Source organism: Macrotis lagotis, chromosome 5 (assembly GCF_037893015.1).
Source record: "Macrotis lagotis isolate mMagLag1 chromosome 5, bilby.v1.9.chrom.fasta, whole genome shotgun sequence".
NCBI lineage: Eukaryota > Metazoa > Chordata > Mammalia > Peramelemorphia > Peramelidae > Macrotis > Macrotis lagotis.
Window position 1 is genome coordinate 121,008,625 of NC_133662.1, and position 22,621 is coordinate 121,031,245.

At 33.8% G+C, this 22,621-nt stretch overlaps 1 protein-coding gene across 1 annotated transcript in view; it reads left to right on the plus strand.

Moving 5' to 3' along the window:
- The window catches only part of RFX6 (regulatory factor X6), a 69,215-nt gene that overhangs the window by 44,200 nt on the left and 2,394 nt on the right, over nt 1–22,621 (plus strand). Inside the window, exons 10-18 of the mRNA XM_074190239.1 lie at nt 2,515–2,564; nt 5,588–5,747; nt 8,286–8,430; nt 11,486–11,595; nt 13,216–13,333; nt 15,055–15,177; nt 16,565–16,774; nt 19,085–19,597; nt 21,048–21,269. Of these exons, the coding sequence (XP_074046340.1) occupies nt 2,515–2,564; nt 5,588–5,747; nt 8,286–8,430; nt 11,486–11,595; nt 13,216–13,333; nt 15,055–15,177; nt 16,565–16,774; nt 19,085–19,597; nt 21,048–21,269 (1,651 nt within the window). The remainder of the gene's footprint in view (nt 1–2,514; nt 2,565–5,587; nt 5,748–8,285; nt 8,431–11,485; nt 11,596–13,215; nt 13,334–15,054; nt 15,178–16,564; nt 16,775–19,084; nt 19,598–21,047; nt 21,270–22,621) is intronic.

The window sequence follows — 22,621 nt, forward strand, 5'->3', positions numbered from 1 at the left end:
ATCACAATATGAGGACCAGCTGAAAGTGTAACAGGGTTGTGAACTTTGGAGTGGCTTTTGAGAGATCTGTAGGTTTGAACTGAGAGCAGAGCTATAGACTGATGAGTCTTCATCTCTCTTCTACTACCCTTTGTTCCCTAAATGGGGAATCTGAGGACTAGGTAACAATTCAAGGAAGGAAACAATTAGAAATAAGGAGGTAGTTCCAGCATCTGGTGCTAGAAAAAGACCCGAGTTTTAGAGAATTGGTTCATTTGTAATATTACATTTCTATCATTCTTTTTTTTAGGTTTTTTTTTTTGCAAGGCAAATGGGGTTAAGTGGCTTGCCCAAGGCCACACAGCTAGGTAACAGGTACTCCTGACTTCAAGGCCAGTGCTTTATCCACTCCACCACCTAGCCCCCCTCTATCATTCTTTAAAAGTTACCAAATACTTTCTTTACCACAGCTGTGTGTGTGTATGTGTGTGTGTGTATGTGTGTGTGTGTGTTTGTGTGTGTGTTTGTGTGTGTGTGTGTGTGTGTGTGTGTGTGTGTGTGTGTGTAAGTACAGGTATTTTTATTCCCGGTTATGGATACAGAAACTGAGTCCCAGAAGCAAAGTGACTTGAACTACAGTGATATAACTATTAAACTTGGATTGTTCTTGTCTTCTGATTCCAAGTTCAATGTTCTTTCCACACAGTTTCTAATCAACAGTAAATGAGAGGAAAGCTTGAGTTTATAGACTAAATTGTCTGACTTGAAATTAGAAGATGTGAAATTAAATGGCAACTTACAGGAGGAGGAGGAGGAAAAGGAGGAGGAGGTAGAAGAGGTGATGATGATGATTATAAATAATATAGGGAAGAGCCAGATTGTGAATGCCCCAAACAAGGACTTTATATTTGATCTGAAGTTGATTAAGTAGGAAAAGTGACATTATTATATTGATACTTTAGGAAATGGAGTAGAATGGAGTGAAGAAGGATGATAGGAGAGACCAATTAGACTTATAATTGTCCAGGTGAGGATAATAACAATCTTAACTAGGGTGGTGTTTGTTGTGAGAGGAGAGGATGTATACAAGAGTATTATGGAGGTTGAAAATGATAAGATTTGACAATTGATTAGAGGTTAGTTAAAGGAAAATGAAGAGCAAGGAATACCCCAGTTGGGAACCTTGGTGGATAGGAAGATAATAGCAACTTTGATAATTTTAGGGAAGTTCAGAATAGAGGATGTTCTGGAAGAAAGATGATAAATTCTGTTTTGGGCATGTTGAATTTGAGATAATTAGTGAGCATGGACAATAAACAAAAAGTTCAGTAGTTAATTGATGCTTCAGGACTGGAATACTAGAGATTTCTCCTGATCAGTTATGGTGCATCAACAAAGCTATAGAAGATGGCACATCACTAATGAAAAAGTGATGAAAAAAGTTGGAATTATGATTTTGCAGAATCTTATACCTTACCTCCCCTCATAGAGGTTGATTTCCTTTTTTAATGCATAGAGCAGTATTATGGGAACTATGTCAAAACATATTAATGTATAGTGCATATTAAATAATTGTCAATTATTTTAACCTGAAGTGTGGGCATTCATACACCTAGAAATATAGCTGTGTAGTTAGGATCCACAATCCACTGATATTTTTTGCTTGTTTTTCTTTTTAAATATAAAGTTTCTTCTTTTATTGTAACTTATTAACAGACACAAAACTTTAGGATAAAAAGAATAAAAAGCAGATTGTACATGAAACTGAACAATTATCTAGTTTTTTAAAAGTATATATCAGATTTAACATAGTTTGTATTCCCCTTTGAATTTTTTTGCTTCCATCTGTGTATTTTTAAATGTTTTATCAATTCTATTTTTATGCTTTTTGTTGTGTTTGTAACACTATCCACCAACTATCCCCAATGAAAGCCCTTTCTTGTAAATAGAAACTACAGTCAAAAAAGACAAAGCAATATATTGGCTATTTTCTCCACTCTTATTTTGAAATTGCTTTCCTTTTATTTCCATACTTCTCCTAAATATATCTAATATAGGTTCCATTAGCTAGCAGAATCTCTTTATATGTTTCTATGGAGTCTATTTGTTCTCTAATACTTGTTCCAGACTAGTTAACTGAGACCTTTTAACCTCAACTTATAACCTGGGTGCCTCATGCCAAATACTGTCTTTCATTAGTGTTAAATGTCCTAATCTGCCAGTTTCTTCAGTGCTACCATCACTTCAAGACTTTTGCTATTTTGGCTTTTATTCAGAATCCTGGAAATATTTTCCTCCTTTCTTCTCCCCACTTTCTAAGACCACTAACCTGGCATATATTGGATTTTTCCTCTTTTTTGTCTACTCTGCCTTCGATTCTGTAAGTCCACCCACTGTAAGTTCCCATATAGGCACACATTTTAGAGCTTAGAAAATATGAATACATGAAAATAATTGGGTAATTACTAATTATTAAGTGGTTTATGAAATATTGGCACTTAAGATTTCAGCTTACTATCTTTCCCTATATTTAAGGTCCTAACAGATGTTCTCATTCCTGCAACAATGCAAGAAATGCCTGAAAGGTAGGTAAGTTGGGTTAAACATGTCAAACCTGTCAGTACAGAGTTTCATATTACACCAAAGGAGAGGTCCTATGGTATAGTAAAGAGTGATCTGGTATTGATGTCAGTAAAATCTTATCCTGCCTTTCTTACATGCTGGCTGAGCAAGGTCATAATGAATCCAAGGAACTCTCCATCATTGAGAGTTGTAGAGAAGATACCAATCTACCTTGGTTGAGGAAATTTCCTCAGGTAGATTACTACTTCAATTAAATTTCAGGTTCAAATCTTCTTCCCTTCTCCTTTCTCTATCAATTAATCAATTTTTTTTAAAGAATCACATCAGAAGAAAAGATAGCTATTCAATAAAAAAGCTATTAAATGCCTAGACTTTGCATCGATAATATTAAAGGGTAAAATCAAACCACTCCTTTATTTACATATAATGATTTATGTCCTCAGCAAATATACAATCTAGTAAAGGATGTAAAATATATTCAGGTTAGTATAATACAGATTAAATGGGATAAGTGTATTTAAGTACCATGCCATCAGATGAGACAGAAATTATTTCCAGTTCAGAGAATCAGGGAAAGCTTCAATGTTTTGAATTACACCTTGAAGTGTGGGTAGAATTTTAATAACCGAAGATTGATTTGGGATGGTGTAGAGGAGAAAGAATTCCGGATATAAACTAACATAGGGATGGAAGAAAGTAAAATAGAAGAGGAAATATTTAGGTAATGGCAAATTTGGATGAATATTAAGAAAGAAATAATAATTTAGTTGCCATGCATTTTGTTTCCTTTCCCCATTTTATTAGCTATTTATATGTTGTCTGCCAAAAATACTCTTAAAAAGAGAGGTGAGAGATCACTATGCATGTGAAACCTTTGGGTAGCCTTAGGTAAAAACCAAGTCTACTTGGTTCTCAAGACATAGGAAATAAGGTTTGTTAAACATAAATGTGATACTACTCCAACAGTAAGAATCTTAAGGAAAGACTTTAAGTCCATCAAGAAGCACAGCAATATATATTTTTGGAAACAAGGACCCTATACTCAATAGCTATTTGTATAAGAATGTAACACTATAGTAATTTAGTCATTAAAGAATAAAGGGTTCTGATAATTTGATGTCAACTGATTATTGGAGCCTCATATAAATCTTTTTTTCCTAATAAAAGAAAAACAATTTAAAAAAACCCTTTGCTTTTGAATAATAACTATTTAAAAACTTGCCTTATATATATTGAGGAGCTAATATACACAGTGTTAAGCATGTAGTAAGAGTATAATAAGTTTGTGAGAGACTTTCTTGAGAGGCAGCCTGGTATCCTGAGGTCATGGGTCTTGAGTTCAAATGCTAATTCTCTACTTTCTATAGTGAAACCATGGGAGGGTATATGAATTTTGAGGGTCACAAGTTTCTCATCTATGAAGAGAGGGGATTGAAGTGACTAATCTCTAAGGGCTTTTACAACTTCAAATCTATGATCCAGTGAATTACATTAATTAAATGAAATTTTTCTGCCTTTTTAAAAACCATTCTTTAGTCTCATTATTGCTTCCATATAGCAAGATTGACATTAAATTAAAACAATAGGAATATATTAAACATATTCTCTGGGCTCTCCAAGAAATCAAAATTTCTGCAATGTAGGGACTATGTTAGCATGTGGTCAATCATCCAGTCAAATGAATGCTTAGAAATGTGTGAATAGATTGCAAACACAGAGGCATTTGGTAGATTGCAAATAATACACAGATCACTGAACAGTTTTTAATTTACTCTCAAAGTGGTTGTGAGGATAAAAATGAGATAATATTTGTAAAACACTTAGCAAAATTATATATAATATATATATATATATATATATATATATATACATACACTACAACTATTGTTTAGCAGCTAAGAATTCACAAAGTACTTTCATTAGGGGGCTTATCAACTTCAATGGTTCTATCTATCATCTATCTATCTATCTAATGTATCATCTATGTCTATCTTTCCATCTCTATCTCTCTCTATATATCTATTCATCTATCTATATCTATATCTAATAGTCCTAATCTATAGCTTTATTCTCTCTCTCCTGAGCTCAGTTCAATACCTGATGGACACATTAATTTAGATATTCCATTTGAATATCAAATTCACTGTATTTAAAACAGAATTCTTTATCTTCCCTGCCCCTTGAAACTGTCTCTCCTTGAAATAACTCTTTTCCCATTGAGAGTTCCATCATCATCATCCTTCTAGTCATATTGAGTTTTAACCTTACCCATCCTGAAATTGTCTTGCATCTTTCTTCTACTCTAAAGTAGAATATGAGGTCAGTGAGGGCAGAAATAGTTTTTTTGTCTTTAAAATCCCACTACCTGACAAAATAATTTGCATACAGTAGATGAAAAGGTGAGCTTAATTATCTCAATTGACTATTGCAATGATCATGGGAGACAATGAATGGTGAAGGCATAATTTTTCCTGTTTTGAAAATGAGAAAACTAGTCTACAGATGAATTTTCGAAGTTTATAATTAGTAAACAGTGGAGCCATTTCTTATGACTCCAAGTTTGTTAAATTGCCTGTGATTAAGAATCATATTCATGGGGCAGCTAGGTGGCATAGTGGATAAAGCACCGGCCCTGGAGTCAGGAATACCTGGGTTCAAATCCATTCTCAGACACTTAATAATTACCTAGCTGTGTGGCTTTGGGCAAGCCACTTAACCCCCGTTTGCCTTGCAAAAACCTAAAAAAAAAAAGAATCATATTCATTGCAATAAAATTGTTAGTCAGTTTTACTTCCTTTAAATAATACAATGAAAAGTCCACATGTCTGTTGTCAGAAAGTTATCCTTCAGAACTTAGTAGCTTTTAAGACATATTCCTCATTTCATGGCATCATAGAAATTTAGAGGTGAAAGGGAACTTAAAACAACCAAGTCTAAGCCCATTGAAATTCTTTAACTTCTATATTTTTAATTACTTCTTCCTCCTCCCAGAAGTTCTGGCATTTAACATATGGGTTTTTTGTAGTTTATTAGCAGACATAAGAAATTTTGCTAAAAATTGGGAACAGTGGGTTGTTTCATCCTTGGAAAACCTGCCAGAAGCCCTAATTGATAAGAAACTACCCATCGTACGGAGATTTGTATCTTCCCTAAAACGACAAACATCCTTCTTACATCTTGCTCAGGTAAGCCTGGGGAGGGGGAAGGAAGGAAATTTTTTGCCTATTACTACATTAAAAAGAAAAAAAAAGTGTATTCAAGGGATGAAATTTTCTTTTTTGGACACAAAAGTTCAAAGGATCAAAACAATGTTGATGTGGTCTTAATGGTAAGATTTTTTGTGAAAGTCATATATTCACTACTTATCAAGTTGCTAATTGTAAAAATTTTCCAATTCTTTTTCAAATTTGTCATTTCCCATTGGGGAGGAAAGATATCAGTAGTTTCATCCTAATTAAGAAAATTTCTACATGTACATCTCTTAAGAGTACATTTTTTTCCCTATAATTAGCCACTTCTGGGAAGTGCTGAGGATACTCTCTAGAAGAACCATCTTTGGAGGTTATCATAAAAAAAGAAGTGAGTTGTCTAGTCCTCTTTTTCATCCTGTAAATGAGAGAACTTTTTCTCCAAAGCTAGAAGTTCATGAAATCTTTCACATGACTGGGTAGCTAGCTGGTAAATTAGATCTGTCTGGGGTTAGAACCAGGAAGGACCAAGTTCAAATCTAAATTCAGATACTAGTTGTGTGATTCCCCAGCAAATCGTTTAACCTCTATGCCTCAGTTTCTTCCTTTGTAATGTGAAATAATAATAGCATTTATGTCCTAGAGTTGTGAGGATCAAATGAGATAATATAGATAAAGTGCTCAGCAGAGTGTCTGGCACAAGTAGGAACTTAATAAATAGTTGTTTCCTTCCTTTCTTCCTAATTTGTCTGAATCAGACAAAGCACAAGAGTAGAGGTAGGAATGGTTAACTATTATGGGGGGCAAATCAAGATAATAATGCATCATTCATTTGACCTACAGGATTTCTCATTGGATTTTATATAGAAGGAAGCTCAAAGACTATCTAAGGAATTTGTGTGTAGACTTTAAGAGGTCTCCGAAGTTGGAGGGCAAAAATTATTTATCTAATAAAGTTCAGTGGTTTCCTATCAACTTCAGGATTGAGAATAAATTCTTCTGGCTTCAAAATCCTTTACAAACTTCTGCCCTTTTACCTTTCCAGTTTTCTCATATCTCATACCTCTCTTCTCCATCCCCTCTCGCTTTCATATTTTGCAGTCCAGTGACACTAGCCATTTTGCTATTCCTCACACAGATAATTCTGTTTCAAGCATTTTTCCACTGGCTTTTCCATCCCCCAGCCTTGGAATTCTCTTTCTCATCTCGTCCTGGTTTCTCTGGTTTCTTTTAAGCCCCAGCTAAATTCCTATCTATGAGAAACCTTCCCTGATCTCTTTTAATGTCAATCTTTTCCCTCTGATAATTTCCTCCAATTTTCTCCAACTTCTGTTGTGGATATCTTTTTATACATGGTTATTTTCATGTTGTCTCTCCCATTACACTGTGAGTTCTTCAAAAGCAGGGATTTTGCTTTTCTATCTCCAGTGATTATCCCAGTGGGATCAATCAATAAATGATTATTGATTGAATGATTGACCTTTTATTTTCTTTGTAAACCTATATATTTTCTTTTAGGTATTTAAAGCATTATTCTGAGAAGGATTCTATAGCCTTTCTATACCACAAATGGGATCTATGACACACAAAAATGAGATAGATGAGGAAATTGAGACCCCAGGGATTAAGGGCTTAAGTTCATTTAGGTAGTAATTATTTGATACAAAATTTGAAGCTAGGCCCTCTACTATAGAGTCAATGCCATTTCCACAGTTTCTAAAGTCAAGGAATATGAGTTCAAGTTCAAACTTTGATACTTACTACTTGTCTTCCTTTGGAAAAGTAACAATCATAGAACCTCAGTTTCCTCATTAGCTACATGGCAGAATAGTGTTAAATGTGGTGGCACAGTAGTTCTGGACTTGGAATCAAAATTTACTAGACAATTTTGTGCCCCTGGGCAAGTCATTTAATTTATCAGTTTCTTCAACTAGAAAATGAGAATAATTAAAAGCACTCGTCTCAGAAGGTTGTTGTCAAGATCAAATGAGATAGTATTTAAAGTGTAATGTATAACTTAAAATCTTATATAGGGTTTCTCAAAAGTACTAAGACTTTTCAATTCCCAGTATAAATGTAATTATTACAATTAATATCAAATTACTATAGTTAATTATTTACTATAATTATAATTTATAAAACATGATCATTAATAAGAAGAAGAAAAATGAAGGGGTGGACCTGATTAGGAGGCTACCCTTTTTATAGGGTCCTGAATCTCTGTCAGTCTAGTGAAGTGAGACTCCTCAGCATAATGTTTTTAAAATGTATAAATGTATATTGAAAAATGCACACAACAAAATACTCAAGTGTATAAAAGAAACTAAAAGTTAATCAATCAATTGGTTAATTAACATTTATTGAGCAACTCTAAATTCCTTTCTAGTTTTAATTCTATGAGTGTGTTATTTTAGTCCTACGATTAGAGAAAGAAAATGTATTTCTAGGATGTTTTTTCCTCTAACAGTCAGAAAAGTTCTTTCTATTGGAATTGAAATGTTGTATCTCTTCATATTTTTTCTCTTGACCATGCAGATTGCCAGGCCAGCCCTTTTTGACCAACATGTTGTGAACTCTATGGTGTCTGACATAGAAAAGGTTGATTTGAATAGCATTGGCTCTCAGGCATTTCTCACTGTTTCTGGAAGCACTGATCCTGAATCTGAAGTCTATACTGAATGTAAGTTGGTTTCCTTTGCTTTTTTATTTAAATTAAAATAAACTAAGAAACTATTGACCAATTTTGGCTTGATAGTAAATTATGGACTGGGTAAATTCGATGTGATAAAGTAACTAGATATTTTCTAAATTATTGTTACTAAATTCTTCTATCTTTAAAAGTAGAAAAAGTTCACATTCTTTTGGAGACCATCAGACAGATAATAGATTGAAGCCTGATGGTAGCCCAACTCAGAGTAAATAAAGTCTGAGCTCAATCCAGACTGTAATCTGGGTTAGCCCAATTCCAATTTGATTCTATTTCTAACATAAAATTACATTAAAATGGTAAAATTTAGAGAATTCTAAGTCCTAATTCCTCTATGAATTTCAGGGGATTAATGGAGGTATATATGTTTGTGTGTATATGAAATATATATTTCTATATTTGTATCTATCTATTTAGTTTTTTATGACATTGCTTTGAGGGCTTATACCACCCCATGGTATTGAATTTGGGACTTTACTAAATATGAAGGAGTTGGTATCTAAAGAAGAAAAAAAGCTCAGAAGCTTCATTTTTTATCTTAGAATGAATAATAATTCTCTTCTATTTGACAAAGTTACTTTAGGATCAAAGAATCTATTTAATTTATTCATTTGTGGGGTCTAACATGCTTTCATAGCAATGGGTTTTTTTCCTATGCTTGTAAATCCCAGATGCTTGAATTCAAGCTTCAAGTATTCAGAACATATAGCTTTAAAAAGTTTCTGCTATAACAAGTGGAATAAATAGTGAATGTTGCTTATTCTTCTAACAATTTCTGAGTTTTCATATTTTTCTATATTTAGGTATTATTCCATCTTACAATAGTCTAAGAATAGCACTGAAGTACTTAAGGGTAATTTAGCTTAATTGATCTCTGTTCATTATTTTGGGTGTTTCACTATTCTAAGCCTAGAATAAAACTTATGATGTGAGAGCATATTTTCTGAGTCAGTCTTAATTGTATAATAAAGCAAAATTCAGAGAAGATATTTAATCTACTCCTCTTGGACATTAATGAAATAGAGACTTTTCCAGGTAGTCATACTTAGCATTAGTTTCAGTCATCTGTCTCTTCAGTGATATAATCTTATATTCTGAGTTCAAAAGTTAATTATACTACTTCTTGTATATTAGCCGGATGTATGATTGGGGGTAGGCATCATTCTGCAAGCAAGATATGCTTTTAAGAGAAGATTATTCTATCAGAAATTAGCTAGATGCAGTTTACACTTGCTGACTCAGACTACAATTAAAACTTTAATTTAGCAAAATAAAGCACTTAAGAAATTATCAGTGATTTAAGGAGAAGGGGAAAAATTCAGGATTGTTTTCTCATCAATAATATATTATGAAAATCTTTAAACTGAGTCAGTGTAGATATGAACTTCATAGAATAATAAGGAAATTAACTGCAGAACTGCATTGATTAAATCAATTAACAATGAGTTCTTGAAGAATTGTCTACAGACTAGGATGCTGCCACTCCTACATCTCTATCACTAAAAGGAGAATATATGTTGTGCTTGACTATGAGAATTAGAGCAAACAAATTGCTCAATCACATATGGTTTCTCAGGACCCCTACCACCACAGCCTTTTATTACTATCAGAAACTAATAGCTTCAATGAACAATAAAATAGGGAGCTTATTGCAGTAGGCTTTCTATCAAGCCATATAACATGCTTTTCAGGGGGCTCTGAGGTATAGCTTTGAACTTAGGACACAAAATATAAGTGGAAAATTTACATTTTTCATTAGGTCATAATTAGCACATACATTGTACTGTATATCAATTTAATTCTCATTTACATAGTATTTTAATTTTTTTACCAAATATTCTTACTATGCTCTTATGAGGCAATCTCTGGCTGTGTTATTGTCCCCATTTTATAGACAAGGAAACTGAGGTAAAATGCCAAATCTAATTCATTTTACTCAAGGCTTAGTCTTTTTTCTACTATATTATTCTAGCTTAATCATAACACGTTATCTAGAACATACCGACTGAGTGAACTCTAATACTTTTTTTTCATCTCAATAGTATGTTATACTAATAGTTAATTCTCAACATGTGCTAAATGCTCAATTGGGGCATTAACTCTAAATACATATTTTGACCAAAACCTCAATAAATCTGAAAAAAAAAATCCCCACCATCTCCTGAACTCTAGTCCTCTTTTAAACTTAGAAATGAACATAGGAAAAGAAGTGTTTTGCAACCCTAAACAATTTCAGTTTAATAACATAATTGAAGCTTACTTTTATATAATCTTAGGGGGAAAAAAAATCTATATTGTGAATATAAAGAATTCTGGCTTTTCAATCAAGAGATTTGTACTTAAGACCAGTCCAGTATCTGTGTAACCTTGACCTGAGCCTCAGTTTCTTCATCTGTAAAAATGAAGATACGAATACTAGTACCTCCTATTTCTTGGTGTTGTTGGTAGGAAAGCTCATTGTCAGTTGAGAAAGGTTATATAAACATTAAGTTGTTAAATGATTTTAGATCTTTGCATTGAGATAGGAATCCAGTTTAAAATTAAAGTAATTTAGACTTAAAGCACATAAAATTTCTTCAGAAGAGATTTTAAAAAAACCTTTACAATAATAGCTAAAATTTATATATCACTTTAAAGTTTGCAATACAAATTATCAGTATTATCTCATTTCATCACACTTCTCTTGGAGGTAAATACTATTATTATACAGATGAGTGAACTTCCTGAAACAGGAAGACTTGATGGGGAAAAAAAAAATCTAGGAAAGTTATTCAATATTTCAGGAATATAGAGATCTTGGATGGGGTGAGAACACAGAAAGTTAAGATGATCATACCAGCATGAAGGGAATAGGGAGGTGGGGACAAAGATAAGCGCTCCTGGAGAGCTTTGTACTCAGGGAGCATTTTTTTTTTCAGTTTTAATGTTATTTTTTCTTTTGCATGCTACAAAATTGTCAGTGGTTCTTGGTTAATGGACTTGGGTTCTGAGTAGAGTGCAACCTTTTGTTCTCCTTTTTACATGGTAGATGACTCTATTACAGTGTTCCAAGAATTGAAGGATTTATTAAAGAAGAATGCCACCGTGGAGTCATTTATTGAGTGGCTGGATACTGTGGTAGAACAAAGGGTTATTAAGGTACCGTTCTATGGTTTTTCTGGAAAGGTTTTGTTTTAATAGTTGACTGAAGTTTCACAGTGAAGGATAGTTGGAGGTGGGCAGGGAAAAGTGGAAGACGGTTAAAAGTATTTTAGAAAATGTCAACAACATAATATGTAACATTGTATACCAAAGTGAAGTAGAATTGTATGTCTAGATATAAGAAATATGGGTTTTAAACTATTAATAATCACATGAAGCTTTATTTCAAATTACTATTAAAAAGAGTAATGCAAATCAAAATGCTTGAAAAATTTTTTTTTATCACTTCCAACAAATTGACAAAGATGAGAAAGATGGAAAGGTTGTAGGAAGATAGTCAAATTAATATCCTTTTGATGGATCCATAAATTGGTCTAATCAATTACCCATCAATTGGGAAAACAATTTGGAATTAAGCTTAAAAAATAAAATTAATTTTACCAGAGATACAATTGCTTTACATATATTCCAAGAAAAATAAATAAGAATTATAGGAAAGAGTAAAAATGTTATTCTCTGATTCGGCAAAGGTTAGATATATCCGGTGTCCTTCCTGTTCTTAGGAAAGGATGGATAACAGAATATAGGCATGAAATGTAGAAATTTAAACTCAGTTCAGATAAAAAAGAAATAATAAGGAATGATTGCACCAAAAATGTCACTTTAAGCATTCGAAGTTCTCTATTCTAAAAGCACTCAATATTTTGCAGTGATTTGTGGTTTCTTTGGTTCTTTCAGTTAACCTTCAAGTCATTCATCAATGAAACCAGACAATCAGAGTGTAGAAATCACTTACTAGTTCGAATTATGGTGTGGGGACATGCTCATATCATTCAGGATCAGATGAGTGCAAGTTAATCATTCATGGGACATGTAACCCTTCCCCTGCACTTTGCCGTCTGTTCATTTTTAAAGTGCTGTCACAGGAAAACTCAGAGATAACATAATTTTGTAGACTGTTTCAATTGAGCAAGTGACACCTTCTAATTCTATTAAATAATGTAACTATATGAAATAAAAAGCCTGTCACTTTAAAATGATAATAAAGGGTAGTTAAGGCTAAAAGCTAGCATAGAAAAACATTCTTTAATTTGATGCAGTAATTAGCACATTGAGAAGTAGTGTGGTATAGTAGAGTGGGAGTTAGAAAGACTAGAGATCATGTTTCACCTCTGAATAGCCAACATTAATATAACTCTTCTTATGTGCCAAGCACTTTACAATTATCATCTCATTTAATCCTTACAATTACCTTGGATTGTAGTTGCTCCCATTTTACAGATGAGAAAACTGAGACAAACAGATTAAATAACTTGCCCAGAGTCATATAATTAACAAGTATCTAAGTCTGGATTTAAATTGAGATCTTCCTTACATTAAGTTTTGTGTGCTACTCACTGTGCCAGCTGTCTGAGGTACCTTCTGAATACATTATTTCTGCCACCCTAGTCAGATCATTTAATCTCTCAGGACCCCAAAACAGGAGGTACTTTGCATTGCCTATACCAATTAAATCACAAGTTCAGTCATGAATATGTCAGTGTCTCTATCCCTTTGAAATAGTCTCTATGAGAAAGGAACAGGACTAAAAATTTGAGATTGTCCCTTTATTTTTAGACCAGCAAGCAAAATGGCAGATCCTTAAAGAAGAGGGCTCAAGATTTCCTATTGAAATGGAGTTTTTTTGGTGCTCGAGTCATGCACAACCTGACCTTGAACAACGCCTCCAGCTTTGGTATCCATCCTTTCTGCTTTGGGAAACTCCTTTGAAGTGTATTGTCTGTTTAATGCAATAGCTGTATCAATCACCCCAAAATATCAGCTTCTTGTTCTTTTTTGTGCACCATTTGTCCTATATGGAAATGTAATTTTGCATCCGTTCAGTGTTTGAATTTTTATTGTCTTTAAAAGGAAAAAAAGGAAGAGAGGTTACAGATATTCCATGCCATCATGAGTTATAGTGTATCAGAATGACCTGTTTTTGACTATGAATCCAAAATACTGCTCTGCAGGAATCAGAGAATTCTAGAATGTCAGAGTCAATGGGGACATCAATAACCATCTAGTTCAAACCATATGGGAAGAATGCCTTTGACAATATGTGGGGCAAAATTTCAAGTCTCAGAGTCTTAGAGCACCCCTTGGGGAAGGAGTCAGAGAAAGGAGCTTCATAGACTTATTTCTATATATTTCTTTTAAATATTAAACTGTCTTTTAATACAATATTACTTGAGAGTAACAACCTGAAACCTGTCTTGATTTATGTCTTTCCCAAATGGAGAACTTCTATTTAATTTTTCTCTTTCACATGATTTTGGTGAAATGAAGATTAGCCTATAACTTATAGGGTTAGAGATCTGTTTAGGAAACTGAGAGAACACGGCTTGCTTAGCAACACACAGACTGTATGTGGCAAGTATAGGACTTGAACCCAAGTATTCCTGACTCTTTGGTCGCTTCTTTTGCCACTATGACATTCAACTTCTCTGCACTCAATATCATTCATGAGGGATTTTTAAATTTGGTTTTATAATCCTTATAAGTTCTTGGGGACAGATATTACTTTGGGTTTTTCTTTCTTTGTATCCCTGGTACCTAGTACCTTGAATGGTGCCTGTCACACAGAAGGCATGTAATAAATGTTTATGGATATAATTGAATTGCAACATAGTATCTAAAGTATTTGACTAAGAAAATATTGTAAAAAATGTTTAACGGGTCACTATGAGCAAAGAAAAGGCCAGCTTCATCTCCATTAAATTTCTTAAAGGGCTAGGAAATAAATGATATAATGTTTATTGGATATAACATTTATTCTTTGAAATATTTTTAGTGATTTCTTATAATACACTGCACCGAGGCTCAGCATTCTTTATTGTGAAAGACTCCCTCCCCACCCTTTTGTTAAGCAGTTGATGAGTAGTTAAAAGATGAGTCAAAGGTTTTCCAGTATGTTGGATTATTTTCCCCTATGAATATATTCATATTTTTAAATGAAAGATAAGGTTTTGAACTGTAAAGAAATCTTCTCTTGCTATTTTTCACAATTATGCTGACAACTGTCTAATTATTTGGTATAAAACCGGAATAGTACAGACCTGGCCTCATTCTCTGCTGCTAAAGCTTATCTGACTCCAGTGTGTGCCTCTTCAAGTATAAAGCATGTCTCACTTTCATCGGTATTTCACTTTGATGTAATTAGGGCCCAAAGAGCTTGGCGGACAGTAAACACACTGAACTAGGTGGGCCAGGACAAAGAAAGATTAGAGTTTCAGGTTAGGCATGTTGGTCTTGGCAGGTCATTTAAAGTCCAACGATTATTTGTTTATTTCACTTGCTCCTTGTAAAGTGTTAAAAGATGGTCATGGAGATAACTTTGCTACACTCATTTCTCCCTTTCTCACTTCATTCTATTCTTCCCTCCTCCTCCCATTTCTACACTTTTCTTCACACAAGGTTCTTTTCATTTGATCCGAATGCTTTTGGATGAATACATTCTACTAGCCATGGAGACCCAATTTAACAATGACAAAGAGCAAGAATTGCAGAATTTATTGGAAAAATATATGAAGAATTCAGGTAACTTAAGACATGCAGTTTGCATTTTGGCTTTACCTAACTCTACTTTTCATATTTTTAAAGTGAATAAACCAAGTGGGCTCCAAAAGCAGGATTTTCAAAATACCTCAGAATGCTTCCTTGAAGAAATATAAAAAAAAATTACATTCAGTCAAAAATTGTGGTACTGTGGGGAAAATGTGAATTTTTATAGTTAAAGGATCTATATTCAAATCCAGGATTTTATTGCTATTTACCTATATGACCTTGGAAATACAACTTAACCTCTCTGGATCTGTTAAATCTGTAAAACTAGGTTTTTAGGCTAGATGACATCTAAAGCCTCTTCAAACTCAAAATCTATGATTCTTTGACCAAATGCTAGTAGTTCATTTGGTTCTTTAAAAACATACTTGTGCAAAACATCATGTTTAAAAGAGATGGGTGATTGGGGCAGGAATGATGAGAGGAGAAACATAGCAATATGAGGCATGGTTTAAGCCTTCAGGAATTTGATGCACTGGACTTGGAATCAGGAAGTCTTATTCATAAGTTCTAGCCCCAGTCACTAGCTGTGTGACTCCAGGAAAGGCATCTGTTTGCATCTGTTTCCTTAATTGTAAAATGATCTGGAAAAGGTAATGGCAAGCCACTCCCATATCATTGCCAAGAAAATCTCAAAATGGGGTCATGAAGTATCAGGCATAACTGAAATGATCAAATAGCAAATTGAGCCCTTAATTGGTACTCTGGTAGGGATGACAAGATACAGATAACTTAAACAATGGAAGTACACATTAACATTAAATAGATAGAAAAGTTTGATATTTTATATTTCAATATTATATACTATAGGGGTGTGGGTGTGGGAACATTATGGAGGTTTAATCACTATTTGTTGACTTGAATTAAATCAATATTTAAAAGAGAGAAATCACTTCCCTTCAGAGTTTTATCAAATCTATAGCTCCAGAAGCAATGACCTAAGTGGTAGTCATAGAAAGGAAGAAATAGAGTGCTGGAGATGTAATCCAGCCTTGGAGTCAGGAATACTTGGGTTCAAGACTTGCATCTGACAATTACTTAGATTTGCAACTATCAATAAGTCATTAAACTATTTAGAGGCTCTAGGCAATTCTCTAAGGTGATAACTTATGCTGAATTGCTAATCTTCGTTCTTGTGGAGAGTCCTTACACTGGAAGTTCGATGAATTCATAAATCTGGAACTCCCACCCATTCCCCCCCAAAAAGTGGAAGGAAGGACCCATTAACCCTGGTTTTTAATGGAACATTTCTTCAAAACCTTGAACTAAGTGATCTAACTTTCAGGTACTTTCCTACTCTTTGACTTGACATCATAAGCTGTCTAAGTAAATGAATAGAACTTTCTTGTCTTAATCTTTTCAGATGCAAGCAAAGCTGCTTTTACTGCATCACCAAGCTCTTGTTTTCTGGCAAACCGAAATAAATGTGGCACTGTTCCTAGTGATGCTTCAGTCAAGAATGAATGTCTTGCTGAGGCAAATTACATTTCTTTGCCCTCCAACCAGTCCAGTATCTTGCCTTCTGCTTTACATCCTTTCTCTCCTGGGGATACAGAGAACATGCAGCTTACAGGTACAGTATAAGATAACCAAAAACATTATCTCACTACATTTCAAAAATTGGTTTTATCTCCCTTCCCATTCTCTTTCCAAAAATTGTTTTACTCCAATGATTCCAAGAATAGAAAAAAAGTTAACACAATCTTTTTGGAACCCAATAAATCTTTCTTTTGAATGAAATTTCAATTACCATTAATGTTTATTATAATGACTATTATTATCATTTATATAATGGCATAATTGTTATTAATAACTTACATAATTATCCCCACACTACAAGTAGATTTTTAATCTTTATTATATGAACAGAGAGGCCAAGCTTCCATATACATAATATAATTCAAACAAAGTTCAGAAATGGAGACAGATTCAATGATTTAATTATTATTATAGTGCCTATAGATACTAATTTTTTTCCTTAACTAACTATACTACTCTTCTCAATAAAATTATTTCTCCAAACTAATTTTTTGTCTGTTTTTTGCTGGTCTAGACTCCCTTGGTTGCTAAAAGGATTGGTGGTGGTTGAAACTGATTAACAGATAATAACAATAATAATGGTGTTCTACATTAATAAAATCATTTTTCTTTCACATTTACACCAATATCACCTTCTTTGATTTCCATAATAATCCCTTCAAGGAAAAAAATAATTAATTATGCTTCCCTTTTTTTAGATGAGGACATTATGAGTCAGAAAGTTCAATGACTTGTTCAAGGTAAAACTAGTTAAGAGCAGAGATAGAATTAGGTTCTTAAGAATTAGGTTCTTTCTATCTTTCATGATGCTTATATTGAAGATAATGGTCAAACAATATTCTGCTATGACTTTCTGTAAATAATAGATTTATGGATGTCATTAATATTAAGTAGTATTAGAAGAATCATAGAATACTAAGTACCCCCATTCTGACTTTTGCCTTCAATGGCATTAAGTCTATTAAGGATATTAAATAAAAGGATAGGAATGTGCCTGAAAGCTGGATAGTTCAAGTCAAAGTAATTAGTCCTTCCTTTTCCCTAATTTTTGGAGGGCTCAGAGATTCCAGATTTATGATTCAATTATTTTAAGGATCTTCCACATAATGTAGATTCCAAGGTTGCACTGCTGTGGTCAAGTGAATTAGTATGACCATCAGGATGTTTATTAGTCAGCATCATAGAGGTTATCCAGTTCAACACTTATCCAATCTACAATCTACTCTATAATATACCCAAGAAATGATTATGCAAACTGTGTTTGAAGGAGAAATCCATTGCTTTCCAAGGCAACCCATTTTGCCCTTGGACATGTTCAGTTATTAGAAAGTACTTCCTAATATGAAGCTCAAATCATATATTTTTAATGTCTTCCTAGGGCAATGAAGAACAAGTCTAATCCCTCTTCAACATGATCTCATCTTCAGTAATTGAAAATGGTTTATGATATCTCCACTCCCAAATTTTCCAAGTAGGCCAAACATTCATAGGTCCTTTAGCTGATTTCATAAATGGCATGATATTGAGGGTCTTCACCATTCTGTGTGACCTTCTCTGGACTGTCTTCAGTTTCTTAGTCCTAGAATGCAGTCCTCAGAACTGAACACATTACACCAGAAGAAACCTGACTAGAGCAAAACATACCAGGGTTATCCCCTTCCTAGGTGTAGTCATTCAATGTAGCCTATGATGACTACTAAAGAATAAGTTGGAAGAGAAGACTTTGTGGAAAAAGTAACACAGGAAAGGGAAAGAAGGGATGAGAAACAGAGAGTTGACAATGAGGAAATACATGCCATGTATGGGAGGAAGTCCATGTGAGGGCGTGGAATGAAGAGATACAAATACAGATTTTTGGAAAGAGGAAACCGACCAATTTCACTGAAATGTAGAATGCATGAAGTCATGTGGCAGCTTCCTTTCTGGTCAAACTTTATAAAATCGATCTATACAATCATATCTTCCTAAGCTCATTTCAATTATACTCAATATATGCCATATATATAAAATTTTCAAATATGAACAGAGCTTATGAAATAATATAACTTTTTACATAAGCTTCTAGCCACAATATTTAAGTTAATTTAACTTGAAGTCTTGATGAAAGATTGAAAGAAATTATTCTGCTTCTCTCACTTAGTTAACAAGTAGATTTCAGACTCCATATCTTTTTTGATCTTAAGGCAATACTTCTTGCCGTTCTTCATGCTTGTGCATATAGATTTACTTGATAAATGTAGGGTTTGTGAAATGTTATCATTGGCTATTCATAGACCTCTTTACTTCAATAATTCTTCCAAATAGAACTTCACATTAATGCTCCTATAATTTTGGCTTCTTCCAGGTCCAGTAGAGATGTCTCATAGTACTGGTCACCTGGTAACACCACCCATTTCTCCAGCCATGGTCAGCAGAGGAAGTGTCATCAACCAAGGGCCAATGGCTGGGAGACCTCCCAGTGTTGGTCAGGTGTTATCTGCTCAGTCTCACTGTTCATCATACTCAGAGCCTTTGTACCAGACTCTCTCACAAACAAATCAGAACTATTATGGGACCAGTCCCAACTACCAAACCATGTTTCGAGCCCAGACCCACCCATCTGCAGGAATCTACCACCACAGGGCTGAGCACAGTCGGTTTATGACCTTGAGTGAACAGCAGCTTTCTCGAGACTACTTCAGTAACAGCTGTGCTGTGTCTCCATACAATGACAGGTCACCTTCTAACTATGGACCATCCTCAACCATGCAGGACGCACACAGTATGCAGTTTCTAAATAATGGAAGTTTCAATTTCCTGAGTAATACAGGGGCTAATGGCTGCCAAGGATCGTCATATCCTCCTAATGCACCTAACGGTATTGGGGAATTTTAAAGAATCTTCCTTTATTTTCTTATGCTGATTTTATGCTCTGAGTAAGGTGATGTAAACACTTGTCTTTTTGTGATGAGAATGATTGGGTATAGCTCTACCTATTGCTGAGCCAAATTTCTGGTGGCAGTTCATTTGGTTAGTCTTTGTCTCTATAAAGATCCATTCTAAGTGTTTTGACTGTCCTTATTAGTTTTATAAATATCATTTGTCTAATCAAAGAAAAAGTCATGTTAGAAACATGATTGGGGACCAAACCAGGTAGAGGAACCACAAATCACTTTATCCATTGCTATCCATTGAAAAATAATTTGCCACTTAAAGTAATTCCTTAATGTTTAATTATTGTAATGCTATCTTTGGAAATAGTTGGGGATAAATAATTTTGCTTAGTTTCAAGCCAAGAAAATTATTAGCATCAAATGACTTGCTTAGGAATATGAAACAAACTATTGGATGAAACTGTTTGGTCCCTGGTTTTCAATGTAGTGTCTCATCCATAGATCATTCCATCTCCCAAGTTTATGCTACACTTCCCTATTTTTCCCCCAAATAGATAACCAACAATAAATAATATGGAAGCTCTGAAAATCCAATGGCATATCTTGTGGTAGTATTCATTGACAGTTCTTGGAATGGTATAATCTACCCTTAAGTGAGATTAACTTTGCTATGTCTTGTGTCATTTGTTCCTATCTCTGACACATAATAAAACCTTTTTTTCCCTCTCTACTCATTCAACAAACATTGAACACCTGTAATATATAATCACTAGTTTAGAGTTTCAGTGCCATATAAATAAATGAGAGAATTTTAGCCTTTATAAGGCTTATAATTTGGCAAACTTCATTTTATATTGTTTTATAAAAGTTTTAATTTATTGAAACAAAAATATGACTTGTTAATATTATCCAAGCATACTTCTGGGAGTTAAATAGGCACTCTATCTAGGAACTAATGTATGGATTTCTTTATATTCCCAAGAATCCTCAACTTCACTTAAGGTGTTAGAAAGGATATCAGAGACCATTTTAACCTCCCTACTTTACTTTAACCCATTGAAGAAGTAGAAGCACAGGAAGGTTATGATTTGGTTAAATAGCAGAGGGAGATCAAGTGATGAAACCACAGTCATACAAATAATAAATGTCAAAGGTAGGATTTGAACATAAGCCTTCTGGCTCTAGAGCCAGCGCCTACTTCTGTTTACACTCTACTATCTCTCCTGAGAATTCATAGATCAAAGACCAAACCTATAACAGAGTTAAATAGTAATTAAAAAGTTGAAAAGAAATTAGGGATTTTTAGTTGTGTAATAATAAATGAGCTTTCTGCAATGTTTTAAAATTCCCCACTCACTCCGCCTTCATTCAGAACTAAATGAACTTCAGATTAAATTAATCCACTGTCAAACTGTCACCCTTTTCTGTTAATAGGATATTATGGAAGCAATGTAAACTATCCTGAATCTCATAGGCTTGGATCAATGGTTGATCAGCATGTGTCTGTCATCAGCAGTGTGAGCAGCATTCGTTCATTGCCCCCATATAATGACATCCATGATCCTCTGAATATCTTAGATGAGAGTAATCAGAAGCCAGCAAGTTCCTATTATACAGACACATCCTCCTCAGTTGGCTGTCGGACTCCAACAATAGGTGAGTATTTGAGTAAATTTTACATGCAAACACACATTTAGCATATATTTAGTGTGTGTGTATATATATGTTTGTGTGTGTGTTTGTTGTTCAGTCATTTTATGTCATATGTGACTCTTTGTGACCCCATTTGGGGTTTTCTTAGCAAAGACATATTTCCATCTCTAGCTCTTTTTACAGATGAAGAGTCTAATAGTGATTTGCCTAGTCACATAGTTAGTAAGTGTCTGAGGCTAGATTTGAACTTAAGAAGATGAATCTTCTTCACTCCAAATCTGGTATTCTTTCTACACACATATTTATATGTGTCTACACATACACATGTATATGTATATATGAGTACATATATATGTATATATGTGTGTATATGAATGGGATTGATACTAGATGTCTTTTGTCAGCTTAAAGTATGAATTGTTAATGTATGGAAACTGTGAGAAGAACTAATCACAAATACAAAAATTTCTCTATGTGTGCTATAAGTTAAAAATATAGTAGACAGTATTATTTGTGGAGGTAATAAAAGTTTTCTCATATTTATTTCCATAGAAAGTAACTAGTATATAATCTAAGCAAGTCAGATATTCTTATAAAACTACATGGACAAAATATTGTTTCCCATTTTGTCATATAGCTAGTTTGGTCCATTATAAAAATATATGAACATTGTCTATGTATTATGCCAAAATTTTATATATTTTTATAAAAATACATATATATACATACATGTATATATAGAAAATAATGTGTTGATACACATAGATATATGTGTATGTGTGTACATATATATGCATATATATGTACACACATATGCTTGTATACATGTGTGTATGTTTTGGACAAGACCTGGAATTTTATTAGTAGGAGTCCTTAATGAGGACGTTCCTACTCATATCTACTCATATAGATCAATATCTCTCTTTAATTTATAATCTTAGAGAGTTACAGGGGGACATTGGTGAGCAATTAAGGTCTTTCTGTTCTAATCTCTATCCATGCTGCTTCTGCCAGTCTGTGGTCCTGAAAGGATTTTGTTGATGTTCAGTTATTTCAGTCATCTGTCACTCCTCGTGACACTATTTGGAGGTTTTTTTTTTTTTGGAAAACTGCTAGAGTGGTTTGTCATTTCCTTCTGCAACTCATAGATGAAAAAAATGAGACAAACAACATTAAGTAACTTGCTCAGGATCACACAGCTAGTGTCCGAGGCCAGATTTGACCTCAGATCTTCCTGACTTCAGACCTGGTGCCACAACCTTTAATTTAGACTTGGCACTAGATTGATATCATAAATACACTAGAGTATTTGGAAGAACCACCATGTTTGACAACAGACTAAATACTATCAAAGG